Source organism: Propithecus coquereli, unplaced genomic scaffold (assembly GCF_000956105.1).
Source record: "Propithecus coquereli isolate 6110/MARCELLA unplaced genomic scaffold, Pcoq_1.0 Scaffold120, whole genome shotgun sequence".
In the NCBI taxonomy this organism is placed as follows: Eukaryota; Metazoa; Chordata; class Mammalia; order Primates; family Indriidae; genus Propithecus; species Propithecus coquereli.
The window spans coordinates 6,081,454-6,109,070 of record NW_012136081.1 but is presented as its reverse complement, the minus strand read 5'-3'; the positions used below and the strand labels follow the sequence as shown (position 1 = coordinate 6,109,070).

At 61.5% G+C, this 27,617-nt stretch overlaps 4 protein-coding genes across 4 annotated transcripts in view; 3 read left to right on the top strand and 1 right to left on the bottom strand.

The window, feature by feature from the left end:
* The window catches only part of RAD9A (RAD9 homolog A (S. pombe)), a 5,799-nt gene extending 2,860 nt beyond the window's left edge, over positions 1 to 2,939 (top strand). The window contains exons 6-11 of the mRNA XM_012665459.1: positions 705 to 817; positions 909 to 1,018; positions 1,100 to 1,164; positions 1,260 to 1,397; positions 2,145 to 2,352; positions 2,429 to 2,939. Coding sequence (XP_012520913.1) covers positions 705 to 817; positions 909 to 1,018; positions 1,100 to 1,164; positions 1,260 to 1,397; positions 2,145 to 2,352; positions 2,429 to 2,524 — 730 coding nt within the window. The 3' untranslated portion in view covers positions 2,525 to 2,939. The remainder of the gene's footprint in view (positions 1 to 704; positions 818 to 908; positions 1,019 to 1,099; positions 1,165 to 1,259; positions 1,398 to 2,144; positions 2,353 to 2,428) is intronic.
* Positions 2,940 to 3,111: 172 nt separating this feature from the next.
* On the bottom strand, positions 3,112 to 6,510 carry PPP1CA (protein phosphatase 1, catalytic subunit, alpha isozyme). The gene is made up of 7 exons (XM_012665460.1): positions 6,314 to 6,510; positions 5,659 to 5,790; positions 5,284 to 5,514; positions 4,569 to 4,673; positions 3,864 to 4,087; positions 3,643 to 3,777; positions 3,112 to 3,567 (listed from the first exon to the last, which is right to left on the bottom strand). The coding sequence occupies exons 1-7, from the start codon at positions 6,366 to 6,368 to the stop codon at positions 3,457 to 3,459; spliced, it is 993 nt and encodes a 330-aa protein (XP_012520914.1). The 5' UTR covers positions 6,369 to 6,510; the 3' UTR covers positions 3,112 to 3,456.
* An 823-nt stretch (positions 6,511 to 7,333) lies between these two features.
* TBC1D10C (TBC1 domain family, member 10C) lies at positions 7,334 to 13,080 on the top strand. Its single transcript, XM_012665458.1, has 10 exons — positions 7,334 to 7,364; positions 7,610 to 7,787; positions 8,532 to 8,631; positions 8,807 to 8,914; positions 9,007 to 9,113; positions 9,314 to 9,428; positions 10,032 to 10,097; positions 10,226 to 10,415; positions 11,924 to 12,078; positions 12,392 to 13,080. Exons 2-10 carry the CDS (start codon positions 7,636 to 7,638, stop codon positions 12,737 to 12,739), a joined length of 1,341 nt encoding a protein of 446 aa, XP_012520912.1. The 5' UTR covers positions 7,334 to 7,364; positions 7,610 to 7,635; the 3' UTR covers positions 12,740 to 13,080.
* Positions 13,081 to 20,788: 7,708 nt separating this feature from the next.
* CARNS1 (carnosine synthase 1) lies at positions 20,789 to 26,346 on the top strand. Its single transcript, XM_012665457.1, has 7 exons — positions 20,789 to 20,894; positions 21,144 to 21,631; positions 21,858 to 22,032; positions 22,123 to 22,208; positions 22,944 to 23,175; positions 23,274 to 23,548; positions 24,671 to 26,346. The coding sequence occupies exons 2-7, from the start codon at positions 21,149 to 21,151 to the stop codon at positions 25,895 to 25,897; spliced, it is 2,478 nt and encodes an 825-aa protein (XP_012520911.1). The 5' UTR covers positions 20,789 to 20,894; positions 21,144 to 21,148; the 3' UTR covers positions 25,898 to 26,346.
* The last annotated feature ends 1,271 nt before the right edge of the window (positions 26,347 to 27,617 follow it).

The following is a 27,617-nucleotide window of genomic DNA, read 5'->3' as shown; positions in this document are numbered from 1 at the left end:
CTGCCTTAGCCTCCTGAGTAGCTGGGACTACAGGCATGCGCCACCATGCCCGGCTAATTTTTTCTATATATTTTTAGTTGTCTGGCTAATTTCTTTCTATTTTTAGTAGAGACGGGGTCTTGCTCTTGCTAAGGCTGGTCTCGAACGCCTGACCTCAAGCGATCCTCCCGCCTTGGCCTCCCAGAGTGCTAGGATTACAGGCGTGAGCCACCACGCCCGGCCTATTTTTTCTCTTTTTTTAAATGAGCAATTGTTTCTTTTTCTCGTGGATAGTTTCAAATATGTATAAAAGCAGATGCCAGCTCTTGTCCGCAATTAACTTGAGGCAAATTCCAGATGTTACTTTCTCTTTATAGCAGTGTGTATCCTTAGAAGACAAAAATGTAAGGGCTCTTTCTGAAGGCTGGGTTGGTAGGGATGGCGTGAGTGTGGAGTCCCACCTCTGCGTGGCCAGGTGCAGCCAGCCTATCCTCCCTACTGCCTGCTCTGGGCTATGTTCTTGTCCTCTTGTCTGCCTTATCCCTTCTCTCTCACACCTTGGGAACTTCTGACAGAGCAGGGACCACATCCTGCTCATTCTGTCCTCGCCTTCCCAGGGCATGCTAGGCCTATGCACGTGCATGGCCACCACCCTGCCTCCGGTCCTCTGGAAGCAGAGCCCCCAGGCAGGACCAGTTCTGTGTAATGCTCTGCCCCCCTCACAGGGTCCTGGGGGAGGCTGTTCTGCCCTTCCCTCCTGCACTGGCTGAAGTGACACTGGGTATTGGCCGTGGCCGCAGGGTCATCCTGCGCAGCTACCAGGAGGAGGAGGAGGCAGGTGAGGAGCCAGGGTGGCCTGGGACAGCAGAGCTGAGGATGGGAGGGGTGGGGCCCAGGTTCCTAGGTTCCTCCTGTTCCTGCCCCCACAGACAGCACCGTCAAGGCCATGATGACTGAGATGAGCATTGGGGAGGAGGATTTCCAGCAGTTGCAGGCCCAAGAAGGGGTGTCTGTCACTTTCTGCCTCAAGGAATTCCGGGTGAGGTTCCCCGCCATGCACTCACTGCTCTGTCCTCCCTCCCCAGCCCGGGGCCTCACCACCCTGCCTCTTCCCTCCCAGGGGCTCCTGAGCTTTGCAGAGTCAGCAAACTTGAATCTTAGCATTCATTTTGATGCTCCAGGCAGGTAATTCCCAGTCTTGGGACAAGGGAGGGGGAGGGCCCTGGGATGCCAGGAGCTCAGTGGAATGACCTAGCTTGGGGCCCCTGTCCCCTGCCCAGACCAGCCATCTTCACCATCAAGGACTCTGTGTTGGACGGCCACTTTGTCTTAGCCACACTCTCAGAGACTGACCCCCACTCCAAGGACCTAGGCTCCCAGCAGCTCCATCGGCCAGTGCCTCAGCTTCAGGATTACAGGTGAGGGCACCTGCCCACTCACTCCTCCTCTCTGTGCACCCCAGCCTGAGCCTGCTGCCTGCAGCCTCTGCCCCTCCCCCCAGCACACTCTTCCTGTTGGGCTCACAGCTTCCAGTCCTGCAGGCTCAGCCTTCACGGTCAGCTGTACTGAGACCCCTCCCTCCTAGGGAAGCATCCCCGAGGTCCTGCTGGCTTCCTTGTCTGGCTGAGGCCTCCCCTCTCAGCCTCCTCCCAGGCCAAGGAGGGGAAGGGCTGCTGGGAGGCAGGGAGCTGCCTGGAGTGGGGGAAGCAGGTGGCTGGAAGGGCAGGTGGGTTGGGGAGGAGGGGCCCAGTGTAGTTTAAGCAGAGGAAGTTTGGTCTGGCCCCCTGCCCAGCTTATCCCTGGGCGCCAGTGCTCTCCAGTTCCTGTCCCCTGGGAAGGTGGGAGCTTGGGCCCCAAGTGGCCTAGCTCACATGACTGGCTGCTCCCTTCCCCAAGCTGAGCTAAACTAGCCCCTAGGATGCCTCCCTTAGGCCCCTACCTGAACTCTGATCAAAGGGATTCCAGGCCCACCCCCTCCGGGAAGCCACCACTTAACCCCAGCATCCTCTCCTCTCCTCTCCGGCCAGATCAGGAAGTAATAAAACCATGAGAGCACCAGCAGTCATGAGGCCCCGGAGCCCCCTCCGAGCGCTCCCAGGTGGGGCCCTGCGTCTGTACCCCTCTTCTCTCCCTCTTCCTCACTGGTACTCTGTTTCTGCCTGCAGCACACCCCACCTGGATGACTTTGCAAATGATGACATTGACTCTTACATGATGGCCATGGAAACCACCATAGGCAGTGAGGGCTCCCGGGCGCTGCCCTCCACTTCCCTGTCACCTGGCCGCCAGCGCTCCCATAGCCCTGACCCCCACTCAGAAGAGGAAGACGAAGCTGAGCCCAGTACAGTACCTGGGACTCCCCCACCCAAGAAGGTAGGGGCTGGAGGTGGAGGCAGGGGATGGGAGGTGAGAAAGGAGCAGCCTCCAGAACTCTCTGTTCTCTTTCCAGTTCCGCTCGCTGTTCTTTGGCTCCATCCTGGCCCCTGTACACTCCCCCCAGGGCCCCAGCCCTGTGCTGGCTGAAGACAGTGAGGGTGAAGGCTGAACTGAGAACCTGAAGTCGTCTGTGTCCAGAGGCCCTGGACTAGGCGTAGCCCCGGCCCTGGAGGGTCGTAAAGGTGGGCTTGCTGGAGCCGAGCTGGTGGTTCTGCTCCCTCTGACAGGCCCTGCCTGGCTGTCCACCATGCCCCGTGGAGCTGCCCGGCTCACCCTGACTGGCCTGGGTCCTGTTATCACCCCCAACCAATCAATCATGTCTGTTCCCAGACCTGGCCTTGAGCTACTACCTGACAGCAGGTTCCTCACCTCTTATTTACCACTGAGCCTTAGGCCAGACTCAAACCACCTGGCCAGGGCTGGAAACCTGTCTTCCTCAGGCTCACTTCTGTAAGAAAAAAACGTGGCCCTGCTGATGCATTTCTGCCAGTCATGCCTGTTTCTTCCCCAAGTCCTGCGCATACCCCTGGGACCCCTGGTGGATGACACAGACTATTTTTCTTGCACTCCCAATACTCTGTCCCTGGCTTGGAAATCTAAGAGCCTCTGGGGCTCAGCAAGCCCGTGCTCTCCAGCGGCTCTGTGCAGAAGGGCTGCCAGGCCCAGTGTTTGGAACAAGGGACACAGAGGCCATGGTGAGAATCCAGCTTTGACCTTTATTCAAGAGACCAGATGGGTTGCCCCAGGATCCGGCTGCCAGCCCTGAGGCCAAGCAATGCTGGAGACCCACAATCTGGCCTGCCATTGCCCTGAGCTGCAGCCTTGGCCCCAGGCTCCTGCTTGCAGCCACCACAGGTACAAGCAGGAGGGAGCCCTGGGGGATTGGACGCTGCTATTGATTCATTAAAAAAAAGAAAAATACACCAAGGCTCCAGGTTCCCCACGATGGGTGGGCCCAAGGGGCCGGTGTGACCCCCCCATGGCAGCATGATTTCTGTACAATCAATCCATCATCTGGGGCAGAGGGGCAGCACATGGGGGCTATTTCTTGGCTTTGGCGGAATTGCGGGGTGGGGTGATAGGTCGGCCTCCGGGGTTCAGGCCACTGAACTGCCCATATTTCCCCTTGTTCTTGTCGGCGGGCTTGAGGATCTAGAAGAGACAAAGCCGGTCAGGCTCACGGGGCTCAGCCACGGGGCCGCCAGCCCCTTCCTTCCCCACACCCACCTGGAAGGAGCACATGAGGGTCTCATCCACGCTCATCATGGCACCAGCGTTGTCAAACTCGCCACAGTAGTTGGGAGCTGAGAAAAGTGTCACCAGCTGCCGTTTGGCAAAGAACTCGTAGCCATCTTCTACCACCTGGGCGAGGATGGGAGCAGTTAGTTCTGCAACTACAGGCCTGCGTGTTTCCCGACCCCCGCCCAGACCGGAGACTGCCAGCCCACCTGGTGCGCTCGGCAGATGAGGTCCAAGTCGTGCTTGTGCAGGAACTTGGCAACCACCTCGGCTCCGAAGGTAAAGGAGACACCACGGTCGTTCTCACCCCAGCCCTGCACATCTTTGTCAGGGTCAGACCACAGGAGGTCACACAGCAGGCCCTGGTCAGGCACGTCTGTGGGCCGCATGATGCGCCGTATCTGCTCCATGGATTGCAGGTCTGGGGACAGGCCTGAGGGGCACCGGGGGCAGGTCACTTTCTCAACAAGCCTCAAAACAAGGACCTCCCTCCTCCAGGAAGCATTTGCCAATCAGCCCTACCCTTCCCACCACCCCTTCACCCCTCTCCTGGGCTCCCAAGAGCCCAGGCAGGCAGAAGTCCATCGCCTTCGCTTCGGCTTTTCCAAGTTCCCAAACACAATCACAAAGACGTCCCTGCCCTCAAGGAGCGGAGAGCTCCCCGGTAAAAGGAGACAAGTAAACTCCATGCAGGATGGCAAATGCCACGACAGGGAAGCGAGTGCAGCCTGATGCAGCAGGGTGTGGGGGAAACTTCCTGGACGGAGTGGCATCCAGGAAAAGACCCAAGGGAGAGCTGTTCCAGGCAACTGGGAGTGTGTCTTCCAGCTAACAGCTTCCTTCCAAGGCCCAGGGATGTGGCCAGGGCTCCTTCCTAGGCCTTCCCTCAGCGTGTGCCCCACAGCCACCCTCACCTCCGTGGCAGCAGAAGATCTTCTCATCTACAATGGCTGCGATGGGCAGGCAGTTGAAGCAGTCAGTGAAGGTTTTCCACAGTTTGATGTTGTAGCGTCTCTTACCTGCCCAGGGGAAGGAGCAGCTCATGGAAGGCCTGCCTACCCCCGCCCACCCCCAGCCTGGTCTCGGGGCCTTCCGGGGCACTTTGGGGGCTATTCAGACACAGCTGGAAGAAGTAAGGCAAGGAGGGCTCAAATCCCCTACCATCTACCAGCCTTCCAAGAGTTCTAAAGCACTGACGTCCACAGGAAGCCAAGTTCCAATCTGGACCAACCTCAAGGCTGGCACCCACCTCCACCCCATGAGCAGGGCCAGGCCAAGACTGGGTCTGGTTTATTTCAGCCTCTGGACAGCAGAGTCCAGTCTACACAGGCATCCTGAGCGCTTAAGCAGCAAATGTACTGGAGGGGATTGTCACCAGGCAGGGTCCTGGGGAAATGCACTAGAACATAGGCAGCCCTCCAGCCAGCAGCCATTCACCAGACCCCATGCCAGCCAGGGAGGGCAGGGCAGACATACGAACTGACCCGGGCTCTGCCCTCGCAGAGCTCACGGTCCAACAGGTATCTCAGATATTGAAGTTGCTGCTGCCAGGCCAATGTGAGGGTCCCACTGAACAGCAGGAAGTGCAGTTCAGGACCTGGGCAGGCTCTGGACACTCAGACCACTCACACTCATCGTAGAAACCGTAGATGCGGTTGATGCTGGCACACTCATGGTTCCCACGGAGCAGGAAGAAATTCTCAGGGTACTTGATCTTATAGGCCAGCAGCAGGCAGATAGTCTCCAAAGACTGCTTGCCCCGGTCCACATAGTCCCCCAGGAAGAGGTAGTTGCTCTCCGGAGGGAAGCCGCCATACTCGAACAGCCTCAGAAGGTCATAGTACTGGCCATGGATGTCACCTGTGACCCAGGGACCCATAAGCTAGGTGCACAGTCTAGACTCGAGCCCAGAGCCAGGACTGGGCTCAAAGTAAGAGGAAAGCAGAAACTTTGGGGGCCAATCCCACTTTCAGGAAGCCAAAGGGGCCGGGGCAGGGGGCTCACCGCAGATCTTGAGGGGTGCCTCCAGCTCCAAAAGAATGGGCTGGCTCAGGAAAATCTCCCGGGATTTGAGGCACAGACCACGGATCTCATTTTCTGTCAGCTGTACATTCTTTCCAGGCCGTGAGCCCTGCACTAGGGGTGGAATGGAGGTGTCAGGACCCCGGCTCCTCAGGCAGGAGGGTGGGCGTCGCGGGTGACCCCATGGGCAACTCGGGGTGCCTGGGCGTCCCGGGCCCCTCCTTGCCCTGAGGCAGCTGTTGCTGCTGAGGCTTCCGGGACCTCCGCCTCAAGCCTCCTAAGGGAAGACCCCCGACTACCCTCAAGGCCCTCGAGAGCGGGCAGGGCCTGCCACCCAAAACCTCACCGCGCAGGACCCCTTCTAGGACTAGGCTTCACAGGTTTCTTCCTCAACCCAAGAGCCAGGCAACCCGTGTGCCCCCGGCCCAGGAGAGGGGGCTGCTCCCGTGTCGGAGAGGGCCCCAGACCTCTCGGGCGCGCCCGTGAATGGGGGGGCGGCTGTGGACATGGGACCTCGCGGCCCGTCTCCGCCCAGTCTAAGCTGGCCCCGGGCGGGGCAGGCCCGCCCGCGCGCCACTTCCGGGCCGGGCAGGGGGCCAGGGCGCGGCAGGCGCGGACCTTCCCCGCCCCGGCCAACCTTCCAGCAGGCGCCCGATGATAGAGTCCAGGTTGAGCTTCTCGCTGTCGGACATGGCGGCGCCGCCGCTCCGGCCCACCAGCTCCGGGCCCGCTCCTGCCTCCCGCCCGCCGGCAGCCTCCTTCCGGCCTGGCTCTCCTTCCGCCCGCCCCAGTCGCCCCCGGCCCGCCGCCCCGCCTCCTCGGCCTCCGGGCCCGCCCCGCTCTCCTTCGCGCTCTAGCGCCTCCACTGGACGCGAAGGGCAGCTGCCGCGGTGTCCCGGGAGGCGGGGCCTCGGGCGACGGGGCGGGCCTGATTGTGGCTGGTGGGCGGGGTTTGGGCGGGGCGGGGTTGAGTCTGGTTCCGCCTTTTGAGAGCCACCCAGCCCCGCTCCCAGGATATGGGACCGGAAGTACTATAGAAGTTGTTTTTCTCTTTCAAGGGCTAAATAGTCCTTCTCATCTCTGCCCTGGGTGAGATGGTGGTGTGAGCACAGGACCGTCTCCTCAAACGCTACAGATTAAGTCTTCGAAGTGCAGAAAAGGACACTGAGGGTCACAGATAGCAATGGCTTGTCAAGACCAGGGCCTCAAGTTCCCGGGGGACGCCTGGGTCTCTGTGGTCCCCAGATGGCTGAGTGTATTTTGGTCCACACTGCCTTGGGGATTGCTAAATTAGTATTTTCTTATAAGTCCCATAATTACCTTTTGAGTAGCGTAATCATATTGCATTGTGTGCATGTTAAAAGTGTGACTTTGTAAAGAGCAAACATTGTTTTAAATAAACCATAATTCTTATTGAAACTCTGAGTTGGGTGCTTTGCACACCAGTATCCTGGAAACTGAAGGTGGCCTGGCCTCGCTACCTCTGGCAGGCCTTGGCCCATCACACCCAGCACAGGATCTGAAGCCCGCAGCCGCCCAAGGGGAGGATGGGAGGGTGGGAGGAGCCCATGGCTCAGGGGCACTGGGGCAGGCAGGAAGAGCCTCAGAGGAAAGGGTGACCCCCCTACTTGGGAGGGGCCCCCGGCCGGTTGCTGAAGCTGTGTGTGAGGAGGAAGTGAGAGGAGGAGGTGAGGTGCAGCGGGGAGGTGAGCTCGGCTGGTGGGACGGGGGCTGGGCCTGGCCTTTCTGTCACTGCAGGGTCTAGCCCTCCACCCCAGTAAAAGAGGAGACGTAGGGGGCTGGATGAGATACCCTGAAGCCTCCCTCGTCTGACCCCACAGCCAGGCTTGGGGCTGGGAACTGGCTGGATGGGAATGCAGGCCCCAGCTGGCCAGGAGTGGCCGTTCACACTGGTTCTCCCCACGTTTCTCAGCCTGTGGCATCCAAAGTCTGGGCACCATGGCCCGGGCCCTGGGGGAGGACCTGGTGCAGCCTTCTGAGCTACAGGATGACTCCAGCTCTTTGGGGTCTGACTCAGAGCTGAGTGGGCCCGGCCCGTATCGCCAAGCTGACCGCTATGGCTTCATTGGGGGCAGCTCAGCAGAGCCAGGGTAAGTGGGGCAGGGGTGGGGAGGGCGGGATGCTGGGACTAAGGATAGGGTCTGAGGGTTGAATTTTGGTGTGAGGCCCAACTTCAGGGGCCCGGGAAGGGTCTGGTGGTAGGGACTGGGCTGGGGACTCGGCCAGTATCACCCTCCTCAGGCTCCAGGCAGCATCTTAAGGTAGGAAGGGCTGGGGGGTGGGGGGTGTCTCTGTATGTTTCTGACCCCCAACTTCCAAGGGTTTGCATCCACTTCTGGGGCTGGATTTCCTTTCCCTTTAAATTTTGGGCCCAGGAATCCCAGATCTAAATCAAAGAACCCACATCTCCTCCCCTCTCCTCCCTAAGGTACAGACAGGAAAACAAGCCCAGATACAGACAGAAACTTGCCCTAGGTCACACAGCAAATCAGAGGCAGAACCAGACTCAAACTTAGGACTCCTGGCTTCTAGTCCAGGGCTCTATGAATTGTCTGTGTCCCTGTCCTGGGTGACAGCCAACCAGCCCCTCCCCCAACACACACCCACTCAGACTCCTTCAGTCCCTCCTGTTTCTGCCCACATCGGAGCCACATCCTTTCCTGTCCCCATGACAACCATTGGCAGCTCCTGGGTTACAGGTCGCTCCCCAGGGCTCCCCAGAGATCCCAAGGGCCAGGAACTGGGCTCACCTGGGTAGCATGGAGGGTGGCAGGTATGGGCTTTAGGTAAAAATGGCTGCCCAGCACCTGGATATCTGTGCCATGTGCCACCAGGCCAGGCCACCCCCCTGCAGACCTAATCCGCCAACGGGAGATGAAGTGGGTAGAGATGACCTCGCACTGGGAGAAAACCATGTCCCGGCGGTACAAGAAGGTGAGGGGGAGAGTGGCCCCACCCAGGCCTCCTTGGCCCATTTCCTTCTGCCCGGGCCCACGCCTTTGCTCCCTGCCACCCGGAGTGGCCCCTGCCAGATGCTAAGCTGTGCTCGGGGCCTGCCAACAGGAGCCAGCAGGGCTGACGTAAGGGAGCTTCTCGGCATCCCCCACAGGTAAAGATGCAGTGTCGCAAAGGCATCCCCTCGGCCCTGCGGGCCCGCTGCTGGCCCCTGCTATGTGGGGCCCATGTGTGTCAGAAGAACAGCCCTGGCACCTACCAGGTGAGGGAGTGGGCAGGGGTCCCACCTCCGCTTCCCAGAGCCCCTCACTATACTGAGCCCTGACACCCACCTTCCTGCCCACCCACCCGCAGAAGCTGGCAGAGGCCCCGGGAGACCCGCAGTGGATGGAGACCATCGGCAGGGACCTGCATCGTCAGTTCCCTCTGCACGAGATGTTCGTGTCACCCCAGGGCCATGGGTACGAAGCCAGTGATGCCCAGGGACCCCCAGCCCCACAAGCCCCAGGCATTTGGGCCCAGTCTCCCCACCCTAGTGTTACAGTCTTGCATCTCAGGGGACCCAGCGAGGCCCAGGGAAGCTGAGGCCTGGGCAGAGGCCACCAGGGAGTGGGGAAGGGGTGCCGGGAGGACTGGCCCCTGATGGGGTCTTCTGGCACAGGCAGCAGGGGCTCCTGCAGGTACTCAAGGCCTACACCCTGCATCGACCAGAACAGGGCTACTGCCAGGCCCAGGGGCCTGTGGCTGCTGTGCTGCTCATGCACCTGCCCCCAGAGGTGAGCGACCAGGACCCTGCTCCAGGAAGCTGAGCCCCTGAACCCTGAACCCCAGGCCCCCAGCGATCCCCACCCCCAAAAGTTCTGGCTTCAGGGACCTAGGATCTTTGACTCCTGGACCCTGTCCTAGTGACCCAGAGCCTCATGACTACCAATCTCAGTGACCTTTGAGCCTCATGATCTTGACTCCAGGAGCCTGGGACCTTGACCTCGACCCTTCCCCCAGTGGTCAAGGAGTCTGGATACTCATCACCTTGACTCCAGACTACTGATTCTGAACCCTGGGACTCTGACCCCTGACCCCAATGACCCCAGGAACCCAGGACTTGAACTTTGGGACCCTCCCAACCCTTGCCCAGTGAGCCCCAGCCCTGTGGCCCTCAAATCCAACACCCTGATCCCTGTGACTTCTGACCCCCTAAGCCCACGAGCAGGCCCTGGCTTTTGGAAAGTACCCCCAGTCACTGGGCAGGTTAGGAGGGGCCAGGCTCCTGGCTGTGCCTGGCTGTGCCCAGGCCCTCCCCCCACCCTTTGCCCATCCTGCCTTCCCTTCCGTGGTCCCTTCCTTGGCGGGCACTACAGGCCTGTGCCCCGTCCCCCCAGGAGGCCTTCTGGTGCCTGGTGCAGATCTGTGAGGTCTACCTCCCCGGCTACTATGGGCCCCACATGGTGAGAGGCTGGGATGGGGGCTGGGGGAAAGAGGGAAGGGGCCTGGCATGGGGGTGGGGGCAGAAGCCTGGGGTCGGGGTGGAGGCGCCGGGTGACATTGGCCTCCAAGCTCATGGACACGGCCACAGGAGGCTGTGCAGCTGGACGCCGAGGTGTTCATGGCCCTGCTGCGGCGGCTGCTCCCGCGTGTGCACAAGCACCTGCAGCAGGTGGGCGTCGGACCCCTGCTCTACCTGCCCGAGTGGTTCCTGTGCCTCTTCGCCCGCTCCCTGCCCTTCCCCACGGTGCTGCGTGTCTGGGACGCCTTCCTCAGCGAGGGTGAGCGGGGCGCCGGCAGCTGGGGCGGGGCCTTGGCGCGCACATGGTGGGGCCTCGCTCCGCTCTGCCACCGTCACTCCCCGCTCTTTGGGGGCCTCCGTCTCAGGGCCAGGTGTGCTGAACGTGTTGGCCCCGGAAGTGCGATGCGGAGCACCAGAGGGAGGACTGCTGCTGCCCGGGGCAGGGTGGGGCCAGGGAGGCTTTGTCGTCACAGCAGGGAGGCCTGAGCTCTGGGACTGGGCCAGGTTGGGGCCCTGGTAGGAGGCCAAGCCCTGGCGACAGGGAGCTCCTGAGCCAGCAAGACCTTCCTTCTAGTGCGGGTGGGGATGGGAGGCGACAGTAACCAAATTAACAAGATATTTATAGATTGTCATAAGTGCCATGAGGAAAATAAAACGAGGGATGTGACAGAGAGCATGAGGGGAGCGGCAAGAGGGGGCTGCTGTTTTAAAGCTGCCTGGCTGCTCCATGGAGGAGGCACACTTGTAGGGTGTTCTGGAGGCCTGGAGCCGGGAATGCTGCTGTCTCCAGGGCCAGGCTACAGCGGAGGGACACAGGAGGGAGGGTGTCCGGTGGCAAAGCCAGAGAGGGGGCGCTGGGCCAGGCCAGGAGCAGGAGGGGAGTCAGGCAGGCCCGAGCTGGTTCCGGGGCCCTGACTCAGTGCCTCCCACCAGCAACCCCCCTTGTGCTCTGTTCTCTGTGTGACACCCAGAGGCTGCACCTGAAACGATGGTAGAAATGAATCAATACATTCACTGAGCACCTACTGTGTGCTTGCCAGCTTCAACCCCCTGAGCTCGTCCCCCCAACACACACGCACACGCACACTCTCACACAGGGAAGACCACTAGCTGGCTTAGAGCTCTGGCCACGGGGGTCCAAGTGGCCATCCATGGGTCACCTCCCCTCCAGCCTTGGACCTTGAGGGCAGGGCTGGGCAGACCTGGGCAGGGCCTGATCAGCTACACCTGAGGATGAGCCCTGTGCGGGCTCCCTTGAATATCTACGAGGACATCAGGTTGTCCCTTCACAAGTCACAGTTGTCACTAGGCCTCACTGGTCCCCCAGCTGCTCCTCTCAGCAGATCAGAGGTTGCCAGGAAGGGATTTCGAGGCTCCAGGACTGGCTCAAGGTCACACTGTGGGGAGTGTGCAAACACACAAGCACAAGCTTTGGCTCAGGGGTGAGAAATTCTGCCTAGAATCTTTCTAGAATCAGGGTGTCACAGATCCAAGCCGAAAGGCCTTAAAGAGCACCCACCTGATCTTTCCTCATGGAAACAAGGAAGCTGAGGCCCGGAAGGCTGGGTGTGAGGTCGTCAGGAGCCCTGAGACCGATGTGGCCGGTGCAGGGCCTGTGCCCCACCGAGTCCAAGCCCCTCTTCCCTCATTGCTCCTGGCTTGGGCTGGGGGAGGGGGCAGGAGTATGGCTGGGGGCAGGTTCGGGTATGGAATTGAGGAGGGGCTGGGCAGGGCTGGCCTCCCGGTGAGTGAGCCCCCGGCCTGCAGGTGCCAAAGTGCTGTTCCGTGTGGGGCTGACGCTGGTGCGCCTGGCGCTGGGCACCGCAGAGCAGCGAGGGGCCTGCCCGGGTCTCCTGGAGACGCTCGGCGCCCTTCGAGCCATCCCGCCCACCCAGCTGCAGGAGGAGGTCTTCATGTCCCAGGTGGGTGCCCCCTGCCTACCCCCTGCAGTGGCCCAGCCCCTGCTGCACAGCGGGGGAAACCGAGTCCCAGAGTGGGAAGCCAAAGTGAGAACTGGGGCTCAGTTCCTGTCCTCTGAGCTGCAGAAAACATGAAAACCCCAGGCCTCAAGTGGCTTTCTGTGGCTCCCCCAGCAAGGCTGTGTGTCAGCCCCTCAGCCCTCAGCCACTTCCTGGGGCTGTGTATTGCCCGCCCCATGGGGACATCATAGTTTCCTGTCCCCACCTCCCGCCCTCCCCAAGTCCGGACAAACTCAGCACCAGCTGCTCCCCACAGGTGCACAGTGTGGCTCTGTCTGAGCGGGACCTGCAGCGGGAGATCAGGGTCCAGCTGGCCCAGCTGCCCGAGTCAGCGCCTGGGCCACCCCCTCGGCCACAGGCCCGCCTTGCGGGGGCCCAGGCTGTCTTTGAGGCCCAGCAGCTGGCCCGGGCACGAGGAGGCGCCAAGCCCGAGGTGCCCCGAATTGTGGTGCAGCCCCCGGAGGAGCCCCGACCACCACGGCGCAAACCCCAGACCCGCGGCAAGACTTTCCACGGGCTCCTGACTCGGGCCCGGGGGCCCCCCATCGAAGGTCCCCCCAGGTCCCATCGAGGCTCTGCCTCCTTCCTGGACACCCGCTTCTGAGGGTCCCATGGATTCAGCGTCCTGATCTCCGGAATGGCTGATGCCAGCCCTGCAAGTGGGCACTGCACTTTACTGCTGGGGTCTGGGGACTCGGCCCCTTCCCAGCAGGCCGGGCAGTGGGGGAGGAGCCCCCCATATTACAGACTGTGTCAGGCACAAAGATGAAGGAAGATCCCAGAGTGGGGCTTGTGGGGACCCAAGCCAGCTACCTGCCCGTGAAGCCTTCCTGGTGCCCGGACCCTCACGCGCACCCAAGCAGCACCGAAGGAACGGGATGGAGAGGCGGCTGGCTGGCCTGAGGGACCCCAAAGAGCTCCTGGAATAAAGTCTGACTGAGCAGATGCCTGGATTGAATTGGATCTAACGCCCTCCACCACCAACCCTGGATGGCAGGCCCCTTCCCCTCTTCCCCTCACCCACCCCCTCCCGGCCCCGCCCTCTCCTGGCCCAGCCCTGGTCCCGTCCCACCCTGGGGACACACCCAGGCTGCCCACTGGCTGCTGGGGAAGGTGTTTACCAGCCACAGGAGCCAAGTGCTGCCTCGCCCAGCCTCTTGGGGACAGGCGAGGCTCTCGCACCTGTGGGAGGAGGGCTCCCCAGTGGATGCCGGCCCCTCCCTCCCCTCCCCCCAGGCTGGTTCAGGACTCCCCAGGGTGGGGGACTCTAACCCAAGTCTGCCCCCACTGTGGTCCTGATCACATCTGTCAAAGAGAGCCAGGCAAGGACAAAGGCCTAGTGTGCCCAGGACAAAGGAGAAAGGTCCCGCTGGCCCTTGCCCTCCCAAGCCCTAGAGGCACCCCCTCGGGACCGCCACCATGGAAACGTCCTCCCACACTCACTAATTGCCCCCGTGGGTGCCTGGGGTGCCTGGAACGTGAACCATGGCCAGGACAACAGGGCTGGTTCCGATGCAGGCTGTGTCCCCACAGTGCCTGTTCCCGGGCACCCCGTCCCTTCCTCCCTGGGCAGCTCCGCAGTATGATGAGGGTGAGGGATGCGGCAGGGAGCACTGAGAGCGGGCATCGGAGGCCGCGGGTCAGCGGTGGACCATCAGGGGAGTGTTCAATCTGCGCAGCCCAGCGGCTGTGCTGGAGCATTGCCATGGCCATGTCAGAGTCTGGACTTGGAATGTTCTAGTGACAGGGCCACAGGCTGCAGAAATGCACTCACCCTACATATGTTCATGTGGCACCTACTATGTGCCTGGTCTGGCCCTGGGTCCAGGGCAGACCTATCCCAATCCCAAGGAGCCGACCACCTGAGGAGAGAACATTGGATCCATTTGTATCTGGAGTTTCCTGGGGGGAAACTGAGGCTCAGAGGGGAGGGAACTTGGCAAAGCTCACTGTCCGTGGCAGACCAAGGTTCACCCCTGCCCCCACTGCAGCCCGTGAACCAGCTTCCCCACTGGGCACCCACCTTGGACTGCCCTCCTGGGGGTGCTCTCTCCTTCTCCCACCCCACCCCACCGCCATTCCTGTGCCAGCCCCCTGAGTGTGGGCCGGGGGCTGGACTCCTGTGGTTAAAGAGAGCTTCCAGAGCCTTCCTTCCCTCCTTCCTCCCCCGCCACAGGGTACCTGCAGCTTCATAATCATCCCCTTACCCATAGTTTATAAAACCCTTTCTCAGCCTTCTCTGCAGGTGGCCCTGATAGCCTTGTTAGAGAGATGGAGGCTCAGTCAGGCCCAGTACCCCGCCCAAGACCACAGCAGAGGCAGAGCCGCTGGGAGAATTCAGAGCTCCGTGCCTTCTAGACAACGCTTTAGCCTTAGAGGAGGAGGCTGATGGTGGAATCTCAGGCACTGTAGCAGGTAGGGTGGCCGGGGATTTGCCCCTGGGATCCACTTGGAAGCTCCCTGCCCTCCACGGTTCAGCTCTTCTGCCGGGAGAATCGGAGCGCAAGAATGCAGCAGCCTCAGCCCTGGCCAAGAATCTGTCATGAGGCTGGGGCGAGGCTGGGGGCACAATGGCCGTGGCTCACCATGGGGACAGAGTCTGAGAGCAGGTGGTCTCCAGCGGGGCCCCTCCAGCTGGGGCTGAGGCATCGCCTTTTTCCTACTGAGGGGAGTGTTTTCTGGGCAGCTCTTCTGCAGGTTCCGTTATCAACCTTCTACACAGGAGCCTGAACTGACAGGTCAGGGGAGAAGAGGACAAGCTCCCTCCCTCCTCACGTGAACACTTTCGAGCACACATTCTCAGAGGTCCTCCTCCGCAGGGCTGCGCCAGCTCCACAGCACCTTTGCACCAGCTGGGGAAAGATACTGCTCTTTAGGCAACATGCAGTCTTGCCGCAGTGCACGGTGTGGCAGAGTGGGGAGTGACCTCTCAGCCAGGTGCCTTTGTGCAGTGATCAACCTGCACAACCACACTCAGTAAACCCAGAAGCTCCCTACAAACCCGCCTGGAAAGGGGCCCGGAAAGGGACGTAACACATCCGAGAGCACTCAGTGTGTGGGCACTGAAGCTGGGATGGCATCCAGAAACGTCTGTCAGCCTGCATCAGAGTGGGGGATGCAGAGTGGACACGAGTGGGGGCACACAAAGGAGCGGCAGAGCATGTGTAGCCCCACCTTGGATCAGGGAGGACCCACAGTTTCCATCCTTCACTGCCCCCTGCCATGCCGCACTGTTTTGGGCTCTCAGAGGCCAAACTTGGACTCCCTGCAAAGTCCCTGCATGGGAAAGGCCCTCTTGCCCTTTCTGAGCCTCAGTCTTCTCCTACAGATAGTGAGATGACAGCTCCCACCCCAGCCTCAGGAGCGTTCTACCCTAGCTCTCTGGGAGGCCGAGGCGGGCAGATTGTTTGAGCTCAGGAGTTTGAAACCAGCCTGAGCAAGAGCGAGACCCCATCTCTACTAAAAATAGAAAGAAATTAATCGGACAACTAAAAATATATAGAAAAAATTAGCTGGGCATGGTGGCGCATGCCTGTAGTCCCAGCTACTCGGGAGGCTGAGGCAGGAGGATCGCTTGAGCACAGGAGTTTGAGGTTGCTGTGAGCTAGGATGACGCCACGGCACTCTAGCCCGGGGAAAAGAGTGAAACTCTGTCTCAACAAAAAAAAAAAAAAAAAAAAAGAGCGTTCTACCAGTCATACTATTACGATGATTAGTCCTCCATCCAGCTGGGTAGCAGCGGAAGCATGGCTTCTCCTCACCCCACCCCTACCTGGCTTAGCTCAGCCTCAGGTGATGTCCAGGCTTTCCTGGCAAGGACAGAGTAGGACCACCCTGCCACCTGCCTGCCCCAAGTCCAAGGGCCCCAATACTGGGCTGCAGTTCCTCAACCCTCATTTTCCTCCCTTTGTCCACAAGGCAAAAGCCAGTGCAGCTGGTGCCCAGCAGGGTGGCCTGGGAGCAGGCACAGAACCGCATTGCTACATTGCTCGCTGAGCAGGTATGCACGCATTTTGGCAGAAGGAAGACCCCAGCTCTGACTCTCACCACCTGTGTGACCTTGGGCAAGTCACACTACATCTCTGAGCCTCACTTTCCTCATGTGTAAAAGGCAAACAATGATAACTGCTATCTCCTAGTGTTGAGTGTTCAAGTGACACTGCACATACAGCCCCCTGCATAGCACCTGGGACAAGGCAAGAAACACTGGCACTCTTCACTCACGCCTGGAGTCCCAGTGACGCACCAGTCTAAGATGGGAGGATTGCTTGAGGCCAGGAGTTCAAGACCAGCCTGGGCAACATAGCGAGAAGAAAAAACAAGAAATACTTGTTGATGCGACTAGCACGACTAGCGCGACTAGCGCTACCTGCAGGCGCTTGCCCGGCCAAGCCTGGACTAAGTATGCACTCACTATGTGAAGATGAGGAAACTGAGTCCCCAGAGGCTGCATAGTTTATCAAATGTCAAAGTTCATGCTCTTTGGATGACAGCCATGCCCACCCTGCCCCCACCGTGGGATCGCATGGGAGCTCAGGCCACCCACGCGGTGAGGGAATGGACCTTCTGGGGTGTCTGCGCTTCACTGTGGGAGCCCCACCAGGGAGGGCTGCACGTGGGGAATGTGGGCTGGGTTGGGGGACGCTGGATAGGTCACTTCCCCTTTCTGAACCCCTCCAGTGGTAGAGAGGGGTGTGTCCCCATAGGCTGCTCTGGCTATAGCAGCAGAATGGATCCAAAAGCTGCCACCTCTGTCCCCACAAGTGCCACCGGCCCCTCAGTACCCTCCCCCAAGCCGGGGGACTCTCGAGGACAGCGGGACAGGGAGACAAGCAGGGAGAGGGTGTGAGTGTGGGGTGTGAGGTGGAGGAATGGTGACAATAGCCCACCTGCCCTGTGAGAAGGGAGCCCCCCATTTGAGGCAGGAGGAAAGTGAGCTTCAGATGAGAAAGGGGAGGTGGCAGGTCCCTCGGCCAGAGCTGGGAGCCGCCCTGCCGGTGCGGTGCACTCCAGGAGAGGGTGGGAGTCTCTGGGGCTGAATCTGTAGCTGTGACCCAGGTGCCTTGGGGTGCGCTTCTGTGGGTGTTTGGGTGGGTTCCCCTGGGTATGTGCGTGTGTGCAGGGGAGACTGTGCAGCTGGCCTGGGTGTGGACGGCAGGGTGGGTCTTCCAGACACCCCCGCCCCATGTGCAGGCCCACAGGACAGGAGCGGTGAGGAGGGGACTCCACAGATGCCCGGAGACCCTGGCCCAGGAGGGCCTTTCTGGGCGAGTGTGCAGTAGGGCAGAGTGTCCCTGGCTGGGACACAGCGGCAGGCTGGGGGTGGGGGGCGGTGGAGGGAGCTCAGGACTCCATCCGAGGGCGGGGCTCGGGGCTGTGTGCCCCAGCCGGTTCTGCCGCCACCCAGCCCAGGGACGGCCCGTACCAGCCTCTGTCCGCTCCAGCGCTCCCCTCCCCTCCCCTCCCCTCGCCCCTGCCCTTCCCCTCCCCATCTCTTCTCCACTATCTCCTTTTTCTTTACCGCAGCCCTATGTCTGTGACCCTCTCTGACAGTCCCTGTCCATTGGCACCTGACCCCCTGTCGGGACTTAGTCTCTGTCTCTGAGATGCCCTGTCGGTCCCTGGGACTGGCTCTCCCGGCCGCCGAGCGCCGCCTCTGGCCGGCCGCGTCCCACCCCCCAGCCCCACCCCCACGCCCAGGTCTGGGTCGCCCTGGCGCGCGGGGCGGGGCGGTCCCCGCTGTCCTCGCCCCGCCGCCCCGCCCCGCCGCCCGCCTGCTCCGGCGCATCTATATAAAGTGGCGCCGCCCGAGCCCGGCTGTGCCGCCGCCGCCGCCGAGTCCCGCCCGCTCCGCGTCCGCAGCCGAGCCCCGCCGAGCCGCCGCCGCCCGCCAGGTACCCCCGGCTCCGTTCCCCGCCCCGGGGAGAGCCAGGGAGGGGACTGCCCGGGCCGCGGGGACAGGGACCCAGAGCGCCTGTGCCCCGCAGCGCGACCCTTGACACTACGCCGCCCCCCACGGGACCCGGGGAGTCCCCCGCTGGAGGGGCTAAGCCGGGACCCCCAGTGCAGCCGGGCGCCCCCCGGGATGTGTGAGCTCAGCGGGCAGCACCCACGGGGTCTGGGCGGCAGAAATCCCTCTTCTTCCTTGGGGTGGGGGTGGGGCAGCCTTGGCACCTCCTGGCAGGGACAGGACAGAGGCACAGAGGCGGCCACCTCTCTGCTCCCAAAGTCTTAGGGGCAGGCAGGCGGGGTAAAGACCTGGCTGCCCTGACTCCCTCCTTTGTCTCTCTGTCCCTCTGTCTTTGCCACCAGTCAGTCTCAGCCCCTGCACCCTTGAGATGGTGAGTCTCCTGTGGTCCCTCCCGAAAAGGCCCACGTTCCTGGACAGAGGGAGGGCCCAGAGGGCAGCAACTGGCACTCAGAGGCCTAACCCAGGGGCTGCCCTGTGCAGACAGCTCAGACACACAGCTGCTCCCCCCGCCCTCACCCCGTGCCATAGGAGAAGCGGCTGCTGTGCGCCAGGCACGCCACCTCTCCCCCATCAGCCCTGGGAGGTGGGCACCATTAGACCCCTTGGACATTCATCCGTTCCACAACATTTACTGAGCACCTGCTGTGCGCCCAGCACCATTCCAGGTTTGGGGACATAGCAGGGAGCCTGCAGCCTGGGCCCTCGGGAAGCCCACCTTCTGGAGGGCACCAAGGCTCAGAGCGTGGCCCTGGCGACCGAGATTCAAGCCCAGGTCTGAGGCTCAGTCCTCTGCTGTCCCGGATGCAACACATGTCTCCCAACCACCCAGTGATCCTTAGTCCGAGCCTCATCACACCCCCAGGATGGGACAGGGCAGGTAACGGCAACCGCAAGGCCCAAAGAGACCTCACAACTTGCTCAAGGTGGCCAAGCCTGTCCCCTGGAGGACAGGCCCAGCTGCCAGGCCTGTCCAGACCTGGGGACTGCAGAGAGTCAGAATCCGTTCTCACAGAGACTCCTAGCAGCTCCTGTGGGAGTCGCCGGCCTCAGAGAGGGGGAGGGGTGTTAGATTTTTATCCAAAGAAAGCATTTCCATGACTCAAAACGTCTGAAGAAAGGGCACCAGGTTTTCCCTCCTGATGCCTAGCACAGGGCTGGGTGCACAGCGGGTCTCCGAGGCCTACGTGGGGATGACAGTGAGACAGAATCACCTCCATGTGTAGACATCAGCAAACTCCATGCTGGCAGTTGGGTCACTGAGGCCCAGAGAGAAATGAGCAACCCAAGAGTGATTGCTGGGTTCATTCGTTCATCTGTTCTTCAGTCAACAAACATCTACTGAGCAGTGACTGTGTGCCAGGCACTATTTTAGGTGCTGGGGTTGCCTTGATGCGCAAACAGACAAAAAAACTCTGCCCCTGTGAACCCCAGCGTGGGATGGGGGGTCAGTGGTCCAGCCAGCAGGACATTGCTTCCTGCCCCCCTTGGGGGCATGACACAAAACAGTCTGCAAAGCACGCCCACCTACATGCTCCCAGTGACAAGCCTTCACCCCCCAACTCCTTCCTCTCCTGCTCCCTTGGACAGTATGTGCCCTGAACATGATCCAGGTTGGGAGAGTGGGGACACTACACCCTTGGGTGACTTCATGTGCCCCTTGCCCACCCTGCCCAAGACCCACCACTTCTGCCCCCTCAGCTCTCCCTGGATCCACTGAGTCCCGAGTGGGACTGCCCCCTGGGCTCCAAGGACCTGGAGGAAGAGGAGGGCCCATGGGGAGGGGGCTCTGGCCTGCCGCCCGCAGGCTGCCTCCCTGGCTCCTGGTGCCAGGACGTGGGCCTGGACTGCAAGGGCTCCCCTGAAGGGGCCGAGGCCCGGGCCTGGACTGTCTACTACTACAGCCTCCTGCAGAGCTGTCTGCAGCAAGCTGGCCTTCCGGAGACCCAGGACCGCAGCCAGGTGCCCCGCACAGGTGCCCAAGGGCTCCACGGAGGGAGGCACGCCTGGGGGCAGGGAGGGGCCCTCAGCCTAGTCGCTTCCCCATCCTGGTCCGGGGCAGCCCTTCCCCCAGCCTCTGGTTTGGTCTGAGGCAGGCAGGCATTCTTTCCAAGGCCATCTGGCACCAGTGGGGTCAGGGATTGGGGCTCTCCACCCACCCCCACCCACTCCCCACGAAGATCCAGCCCTGGGATTTGCAAACTGTGTTCCATGGCACCAAAGCTTCTAAAGAGGTGTCTGGGGAGCTGCCGTGGAGGCAGCTCGCAGTTGGGACCCCAAGACACTCCCCTGCTTCATCTGTTTTATAGATCAGGTGGCCACAGCTAGATGAGTTAGTATACATGAGAATCACAGACTTAGTCCCACTGTACAGACTGGGAAACTGAGGCTTAGAGAAACAGTGACTTCTCCAAGGTCTCACGGACAGAGCTCAGGCTAGAACCCAGGTCCCTGGTCACCCAACCTGCAGTGCCTTCTGGACAGCTCCAGAGAGAAGGGAGCCAGCCTCACAGGACAGGACAGGTGGCAGCTCCCCTTCTCCATCCAGCTCCCTCCCTGTCCCCTGTACTCTTCCCCTCTGATCCCCAGGAAGCACCTGGAGGCCCAAGGGTGAGGGCAGGGATATGGCTGTGGGGGCAGGTGGGCAGAAAGACAGCAAAGGGAGCCCCTGGTAAGCTTGGCAATGTTCTCTTTCCCCGAGGCTGTCCTGGGGCAGAGGTGACCTTGTGCATTCTGGGATCCCCGAGCACCTTTCTGTCAGTGCTGCTGGAGGGTGGGGTCCAGAGCCCGGGTGAGTGTGTGCCCAAGTTTCCCCACCCCCTCCTACAGAAAGGGCAGCACTGCCCTAGCCCAGCCACATCCCAAAATACCCGCCAACCCTGGCAACCGCCTGCATTCCACTGGACCAGCTGCCATGCTCTGAGTGGGGGTGGGTTCTGGGAGCAGCTGCCCCCTGCTACACAGGGGCCCGGGCTGGAGGTGGAGGGCATGGGGACATTAAGCCTTCCCTGACTAGCCACCTGCCTCCCTCTACCCACAGGAAACATGCTCCTTTGCCTGTCCCCTGCTTGGCTGATGAAGGTGCCAGCACCCGGGCAGCCGGGTGAGGCAGCCCTGCTGGTCTCCAAGGCCGTGAGCTTCCATCCAGGGGGCATGACATTCCTGGATGACTTTGTCCCCCCGCGTCGTGCCACCTACTTTCTGGCAGGCGTGGGGCCGGGGCCTGGCTGGGGCCGGGAGGCAGCAGAGCTTGCCCGCGACCTGACCTGCCCCACAGGAGCTTCGGCCGAGCTGGCCCGGCTGCTGGAGGACCGGCTGCTGACGAGGCGGTTGCTGGCCCAGCAGGGCGGTGTGGCCGTGCCAGCTACCCTGGCTTTCACCTACAAGCCGCCGGGGCTGCTGCGGGGAGGGGATGCCAGCCCAGGCCTACGGCTGGTGGAGCTGAGTGGCAAAGAGGGCCAGGAAACACTGGTGAAAGAGGAAGTAGGGGCCTTTCTGCACTCCGAGGCCCTGGGTGATGTCCTGCAGGTAACAGGCTCCTGCCCAGGTCTGTGCCAGCAGGATGGGACTTGGGCGTGGTTACCAAGTCCTGCTGGGAAGCTGCGCCTACCTTTTAGCCCTGCTGCCGCCAAATCTCTAGAGCAATCCCCTGCTGTCTTACCTCAGTTTACTCATTGGCTCTCGTGGTGTCATGTCCTGCCCTGCAGGTACATGGGGTAGTGTTGAGGAGGCCCCTTTCCCTTCCCTGCTGCAGGTGGCTGTGAAGCTCAGTGGCTGGCGTTGGCGGGGGCGGCAGGCACTGCGTCTGCACCAAAGGGCAGAGCTGGGCGCAGTGGTGGACACAGTGCTGGTGCTGCTGGAGAAGCTGGAGGAGGAGGAGAGTGTGCTGGTGGAGGCTGTGTGCCCACCTCCCCAGCTGCCCTCCCCAGGTGAGAGTCACCTGGGCCAGCCAGGGGAGGGAGCTTGGCACGGCCTCCTGGTTTCTCTGTGCTGGGCTTAGACCTCCCCTCTGTCCCCAGGCAGCCCCTCACCTGGCCCCGAGCTGGCTGTGCGTATCTGTGCTGTGGTGTGTCGGACACAGGGCGACAGGCCCCTGCTAAGCAAGGTAAGTGTGGCGCAGGTCCAGGTCATGACCTGCCCACCACACCCCGTCCCACTGATCTGACGAGGGCCCCTGGGCAGTCTGTGGGCAGAGAGGACAAAATCTTTCAGGGGATCTTGGTTGCCTCTAGGGGAACTCCTGGGTCTGATACTTTTTTCCCTTTCCTCCAACCCTTCCAGAAGCCTTCCCTCATCAGGAGCCCCTGTGCTCGGCCCCGGGCTGGGTACCAGGGCTGAGGGCTGAATCCTCTTCCCGGGGAGCTCTTGCCCACAGAAGAGGCTGCCCCAGGGTCCCTGATAAACCTCCAGCGCCTGGAGCCCTTTAGGAGGGGCCTGTAAGCTGGAGAGCTCAAGAAGGCATAGGGACCCTCCAAGTACCCAGCTCTGAGCCAAGCTATGAGGGAGGGACTCCAGTGGAGTAGGGGAGAGGCATCCAGGGGAGGTGCCAGGGCTAGGGGACACCAGGGTGGCACAGGCCTCAGGGCTGCAGGAGCTAAGAGCAAGCAGGCTTGGAGCCTTCAGGAGCAGGGACCCCAGGTGCCCCTGGAAGCTTGGGTAGAACCGCTGGAGGGGTCTGGGGCCCACATGGACAGTGACAGAGGATGGTTTAAGACACATTGAAGGATGGGGCTTCTTGAATGTTGAGTGAGAGGTGTGGCCTGGATCTTGGCCCAGGGGAAGGTATGCATGTGGTGGGTGGCTCCTCCTGGGCCAGCCGCCTGCGCTGTACCCTGCCCAGGTCGTGTGCGGCGTGGGCCGCGGGGATAGGCCTCTGCGGCACCAGAACTCCCTGCCGTGGACGCTGGAGGTGGCGCTGGCCCAGTGCGGCCTGGGCGAGGCGACGCAGGTGGCGGTCGTGCGGCAGCGCATCAAGGCGGCGGCTGAGGCCGCACTGGCCGCCGTGCTGGCCCTGGAGGCCGGCCTGAGTGCCGAGCAGCGAGGTGGGCGCTGGGCCCACACTGACTTCCTCGGTGAGTGCGAGCGGCCTGGGCTGGGCGCCGGGGCCAAGGGCCGAGGGCCGAGGGCCGACGGCCGCCCGCGCTGAGCCCGTGTCCCCCGCCCGGCCCAGGCGTGGACTTCGCGCTGACAGTGGCCGGCCGCGCGCTGACCCCCGTGGCCCTGGAGCTGAACGGCGGCCTGTGCCTGGAGGCGTGCAGCGCGCTCGAGGGGCTGTGGGCCGCGCCGGGGCCGGCGGCCGACGCCGCGGCGGCCGCGCCGCTCGTGGAGACCATGCTCCGGCGCTCGGCCCGCTGCCTCATGGAGGGCAAGCAGCTGCTGGTGGTCGGCGCGGGCGGCGTCAGCAAGAAGTTCGTGTGGGAGGCGGCGCGCGACTACGGGCTCAAGGTGGGCGGGGCTCGGGACGGGGCCGGGCCCCAAGTCCCAGCCTGAATGGCGGGGGCGGGGCCTGCGCGTGGCGCAGGCGGGGTGCGCCAAAGCCCATGCGCAGGGACTGGCCGGACGCCCTGGGGTGTTTTAGTTTTGTCCCACGGAAAGGGTGGGGGACGAGGAGCCCGGGGCAGATGTGCTGGAGGGGGGCGAGGGACAAGGTTAGCGACAGAGCTGGGGCCTTGAATGACAGGCTAAGGAGCCTGGCTCCGTCCTGGGGAAAGGGCGAGCAGTTTGAGGTTGCATTCCTCCTGAGAGTCCGCACCTAGGGCCTGCGGAGGGTGCTGGGGAGCAGCTTATAGATCCCGAATCAGGTTCACAGCAGTAGCCTCACATTACGGAATCGGGAGCGAGCCTGGCAGGTAGATAATCTTATCCTCACTGAGCAGAGGCCTTCTCAGGCTGGCTCTAATCTACAGTAGTAGCCTTGGCTCCCCTCTCCCACAGTGCAACATCCCCTGGGGAACACCACTCTGCAGCTGTTCCCCCAGCTCTTTGCTTCCTGCCTTGCGCAGCATGTTCTCTAGCTAGGATGTCACTCCACTCCTGATGCCAAGCGTTACAATGCAGACAGCTACCCTCCCAACCCTCGTAAGCTTTGAGGGCACCTTCCAGTGTCAGAACCCGTGGTGTGGATGACAGCCAAACCACCTGTCCTAAGCCCCAACTCTGGTGGTTTGTCTACAAGTCCTGGCTAGTGATTCTGCCTGCGAAAAAAAGACCGCTGAGCCCTGTCTCACCTGCCCCTCTGCCCTCCGTCCCCACCTACCCAGATCCGGCCTCTTCGTCCTGCAGCTGGCTGGCCTTCCTGACCTCCTCTTTCCTCTGCTGACTCTTCTTCAGCTCTGGCTTAAGTGTTGGCTCCTCTAGGGTTCCATCCCTCCCCCGCAGGCCGGGTTAGGTGTCCCACCTCTGCACCTTCCATTTATTCAATTGATCATCAACAAATATTTGTTGAGCACCTAATGTTTGTGAACCCGTGCCCCCTGAGGGCCGGGACCACATCCCACACCTCATCCTACATCCCCAGCACTCAGCGCGGGCTGACCGGGGTGTGCTGCCCTCCTGTGGTTTCCGCAGCTGCACCTGGTGGAGTCAGACCCCAACCACTTCGCATCCCAGCTGGTGCAGACCTTCATCCACTTTGACTTGACGGAGCACCAGAGGGATGAAGAGAATGCACGGCTGTTGGCAGAGCTGGTGCGGGCGCGCGGCCTGCAACTGGATGGCTGTTTCTCCTACTGGGATGACTGCCTGGTGCTCACAGCCCTGCTCTGCCAGGAGCTGGGTCTGCCCTGCAGCCCCCCGGCCGCCATGCGCCTGGCCAAGCAGAAGAGCTGCACCCAGCTGCACCTGCTGCACTGCCATGGCCCACCCTGGCCTGCGCCCTCCCTTCATGCTGTGCCCTGCTGCCCACTGGAGAGCGAGGCTGATGTGGCGAGGGCTGTCCACCAGGTTCCCCTGCCAGGCGTCATGAAGCTGGAGTTCGGGGCAGGTGCAGTGGGAGTGCGGCTGGTGGAGGATGCGCCGCAGTGCCACGAGCACTTTTCCAGGATCTCCCGAGACTTGCAGGGTGAGGCCGATCACCCGGGCATTGGGCTGGGCTGGGGCAATGCAATGCTGCTGATGGAGTTTGTGGAGGGCACCGAGCACGATGTGGACCTGGTGTTGTTTGGTGGGCGGCTGCTGGCCGCCTTTGTCTCTGACAACGGCCCCACAAGGCTGCCTGGCTTCACTGAGACGGCCGCCTGCATGCCCACCGGGCTGGCACCGGAGCAGGAGGCACAGATGGTGCAGGCAGCCTTCCGCTGTTGCCTGGGCTGCGGGCTGCTTGATGGGGTCTTCAATGTGGAGCTCAAGCTGACTGGGGCTGGGCCTCGGCTCATCGAGATCAACCCCCGCATGGGCGGCTTCTATCTGCGTGACTGGATCCTGGAGCTCTATGGCGTGGACCTGCTGCTAGCTGCTGCTATGGTGGCCTGTGGCCTGCGGCCAGCACTGCCCACCCACCCACGAGCCCGTGGACACCTGGTAGGTGTCATGTGCCTCGTGTCTCAGCACCTGCAGGCCCTGAGTTCCACTGCCAGCCGCGAGACCCTTCAGGCCCTGCACGACCGGGGCCTGCTGCGCCTCAACCTGCTGGAGGAGGCTCTGGTGCCTGGCGAGTATGAGGAGCCCTACTGCAGTGTGGCCTGTGCTGGGCCCAGCCCCACTGAGGCCCGCCTCCGCCTGCTGGGCCTCTGCCAGGGCCTGGGCATCGATGGGCCCAACTACCCCGTTGCCCACTTCCTGTCTCACTTCAAATAGCATTGGGGCCAGGAGGCAGGGGTGAGGCACTGGGGGAGGGCTGTGGTGCCCTCTGCTTCCTGGTGTCCTCCCTGCCTCTCTCCCCATTGCCCTGTCCTGGCCCCAGTCTGGCCCATGCCAATGCCTCAGATCTGTTCCAGAGTGGCAGGGCCATTTAGGCACCAAGGCCTCCTGGGCTCAAAGGCCACAGAAGCAAGTATCTGGGGGCTACTGGGCCCTCTTGCCCTCCCAAAGGTCCCAGTTCATCCCACAGCTTCCCCAGGACTCTAGCCTTGGAGAAATGACAGCAGCTGTATACACACTTTCACCACCACCTCCGCACGTGGAAGTGGGCCCAAACCCAGCCACTCTGCCCCACCCCTCCAGGTCCATTTCTCTTCCTGCCACCTAGCAGAGGAGAGAACCTGGTTGGGCCCCTGGCCTTGGACAAATCCCAGGAAAACCTGAGACTAAAGCCCCTCTCTTTCTTTTACCCAAATTTCAGGATAGTTTTAGAGCCTGCTGAAAACTTTCAGCAGTGTCCCACCTGCCTCATTTGGCCTGAGCAGTAGAAGCAGGTGACCTGCCGTCAGCAGTAATCATCTCCCCTCACACCTGCAGTCAGACGCTGTTGCCCCCATTCTACAGATGAGAGGAAACAGGCTCAGAGAGGAAAAATGACTGCCCCGAGGTCATACCACAGTGGATGGATGGTAGTGGGACATGATGCAAGGTCCAGGTTTCTGTTTTGATTAAGTCTTACATGCCCACTCAGCTTCTAAGCCACCCCCACCTCCCTACCTTCATTCATAAGTGGCCCTGAGACGTGTGAATACCTCTCTCCCATGCACCATGCCCCTTCTGCACCCAGCTTTGGTGCTTTCGTCTCTGGCACACTAACTAGCATTGGCAGAGGAGAGTCTACACTCCCTAATTCAGGGAAGGCTGCTTTAAGAACCCTGCCTCTGAGCACGCAGGAGCTATGGACAGCTCCCCAAGCATTCCTTCCCAAATAAAGGCTTATGGACTAGTGAAGTGTCCGGAGTCTGGGACAGGTTCTCTCGACTGGACAATGCCTCCCAGGCTCAACTAGATGGGAGGTTAAGGGAGGGGGAGGAAGAGGTGGGTAGCTCCTGTAGCATCTGGAGCTAAGGGAAAACCACCCCACTGGCCAGGCATCTGAGTTGAGCTTCGGCAGGGGACTGCCCTACACCTACACCAGGACCCAACCTGAGGATCTCCTTTAGTCTTTTGGAGGAATTACAACCAGAGGGCCACATCCAACCAGATAACCCTCCACTTGCCTGGAGACCTCTAAGTTCTGTTCATCTGAGTTCACACCCAGCCTCCCCTGTGTAACTGGAATGCATATCTACACAGCCTCCAGCAATCAGTACTCATACTCAGTGCCTGGTCTGGCCCAAATTTATCCCCACATAGTTCTGCCCAACAAGAATCCATGCCTAATCTAAAGTCATAGATCAAGACTGGGCATAGTGGTGCGTGCCTGTAGTCCCAGCTACTCGGGAGGCTGAGGCAGGAGGATCCCTTGAACCCAGGAGTTCCAGGCTGCAGTGAGCTGATTGTACCACTGCACTCCAGCCTGGGCAACAGAGCGCCAGGGTCTGTAAGAAAAAAAAAAAAAATCACAGACCAGGTTTGGTGGGTTCATTCATTCTTACAACAAAGTTGTATTAAGGGTCTATATCAGGCTGCTAAATTTCTAAATATTCTTAAATTG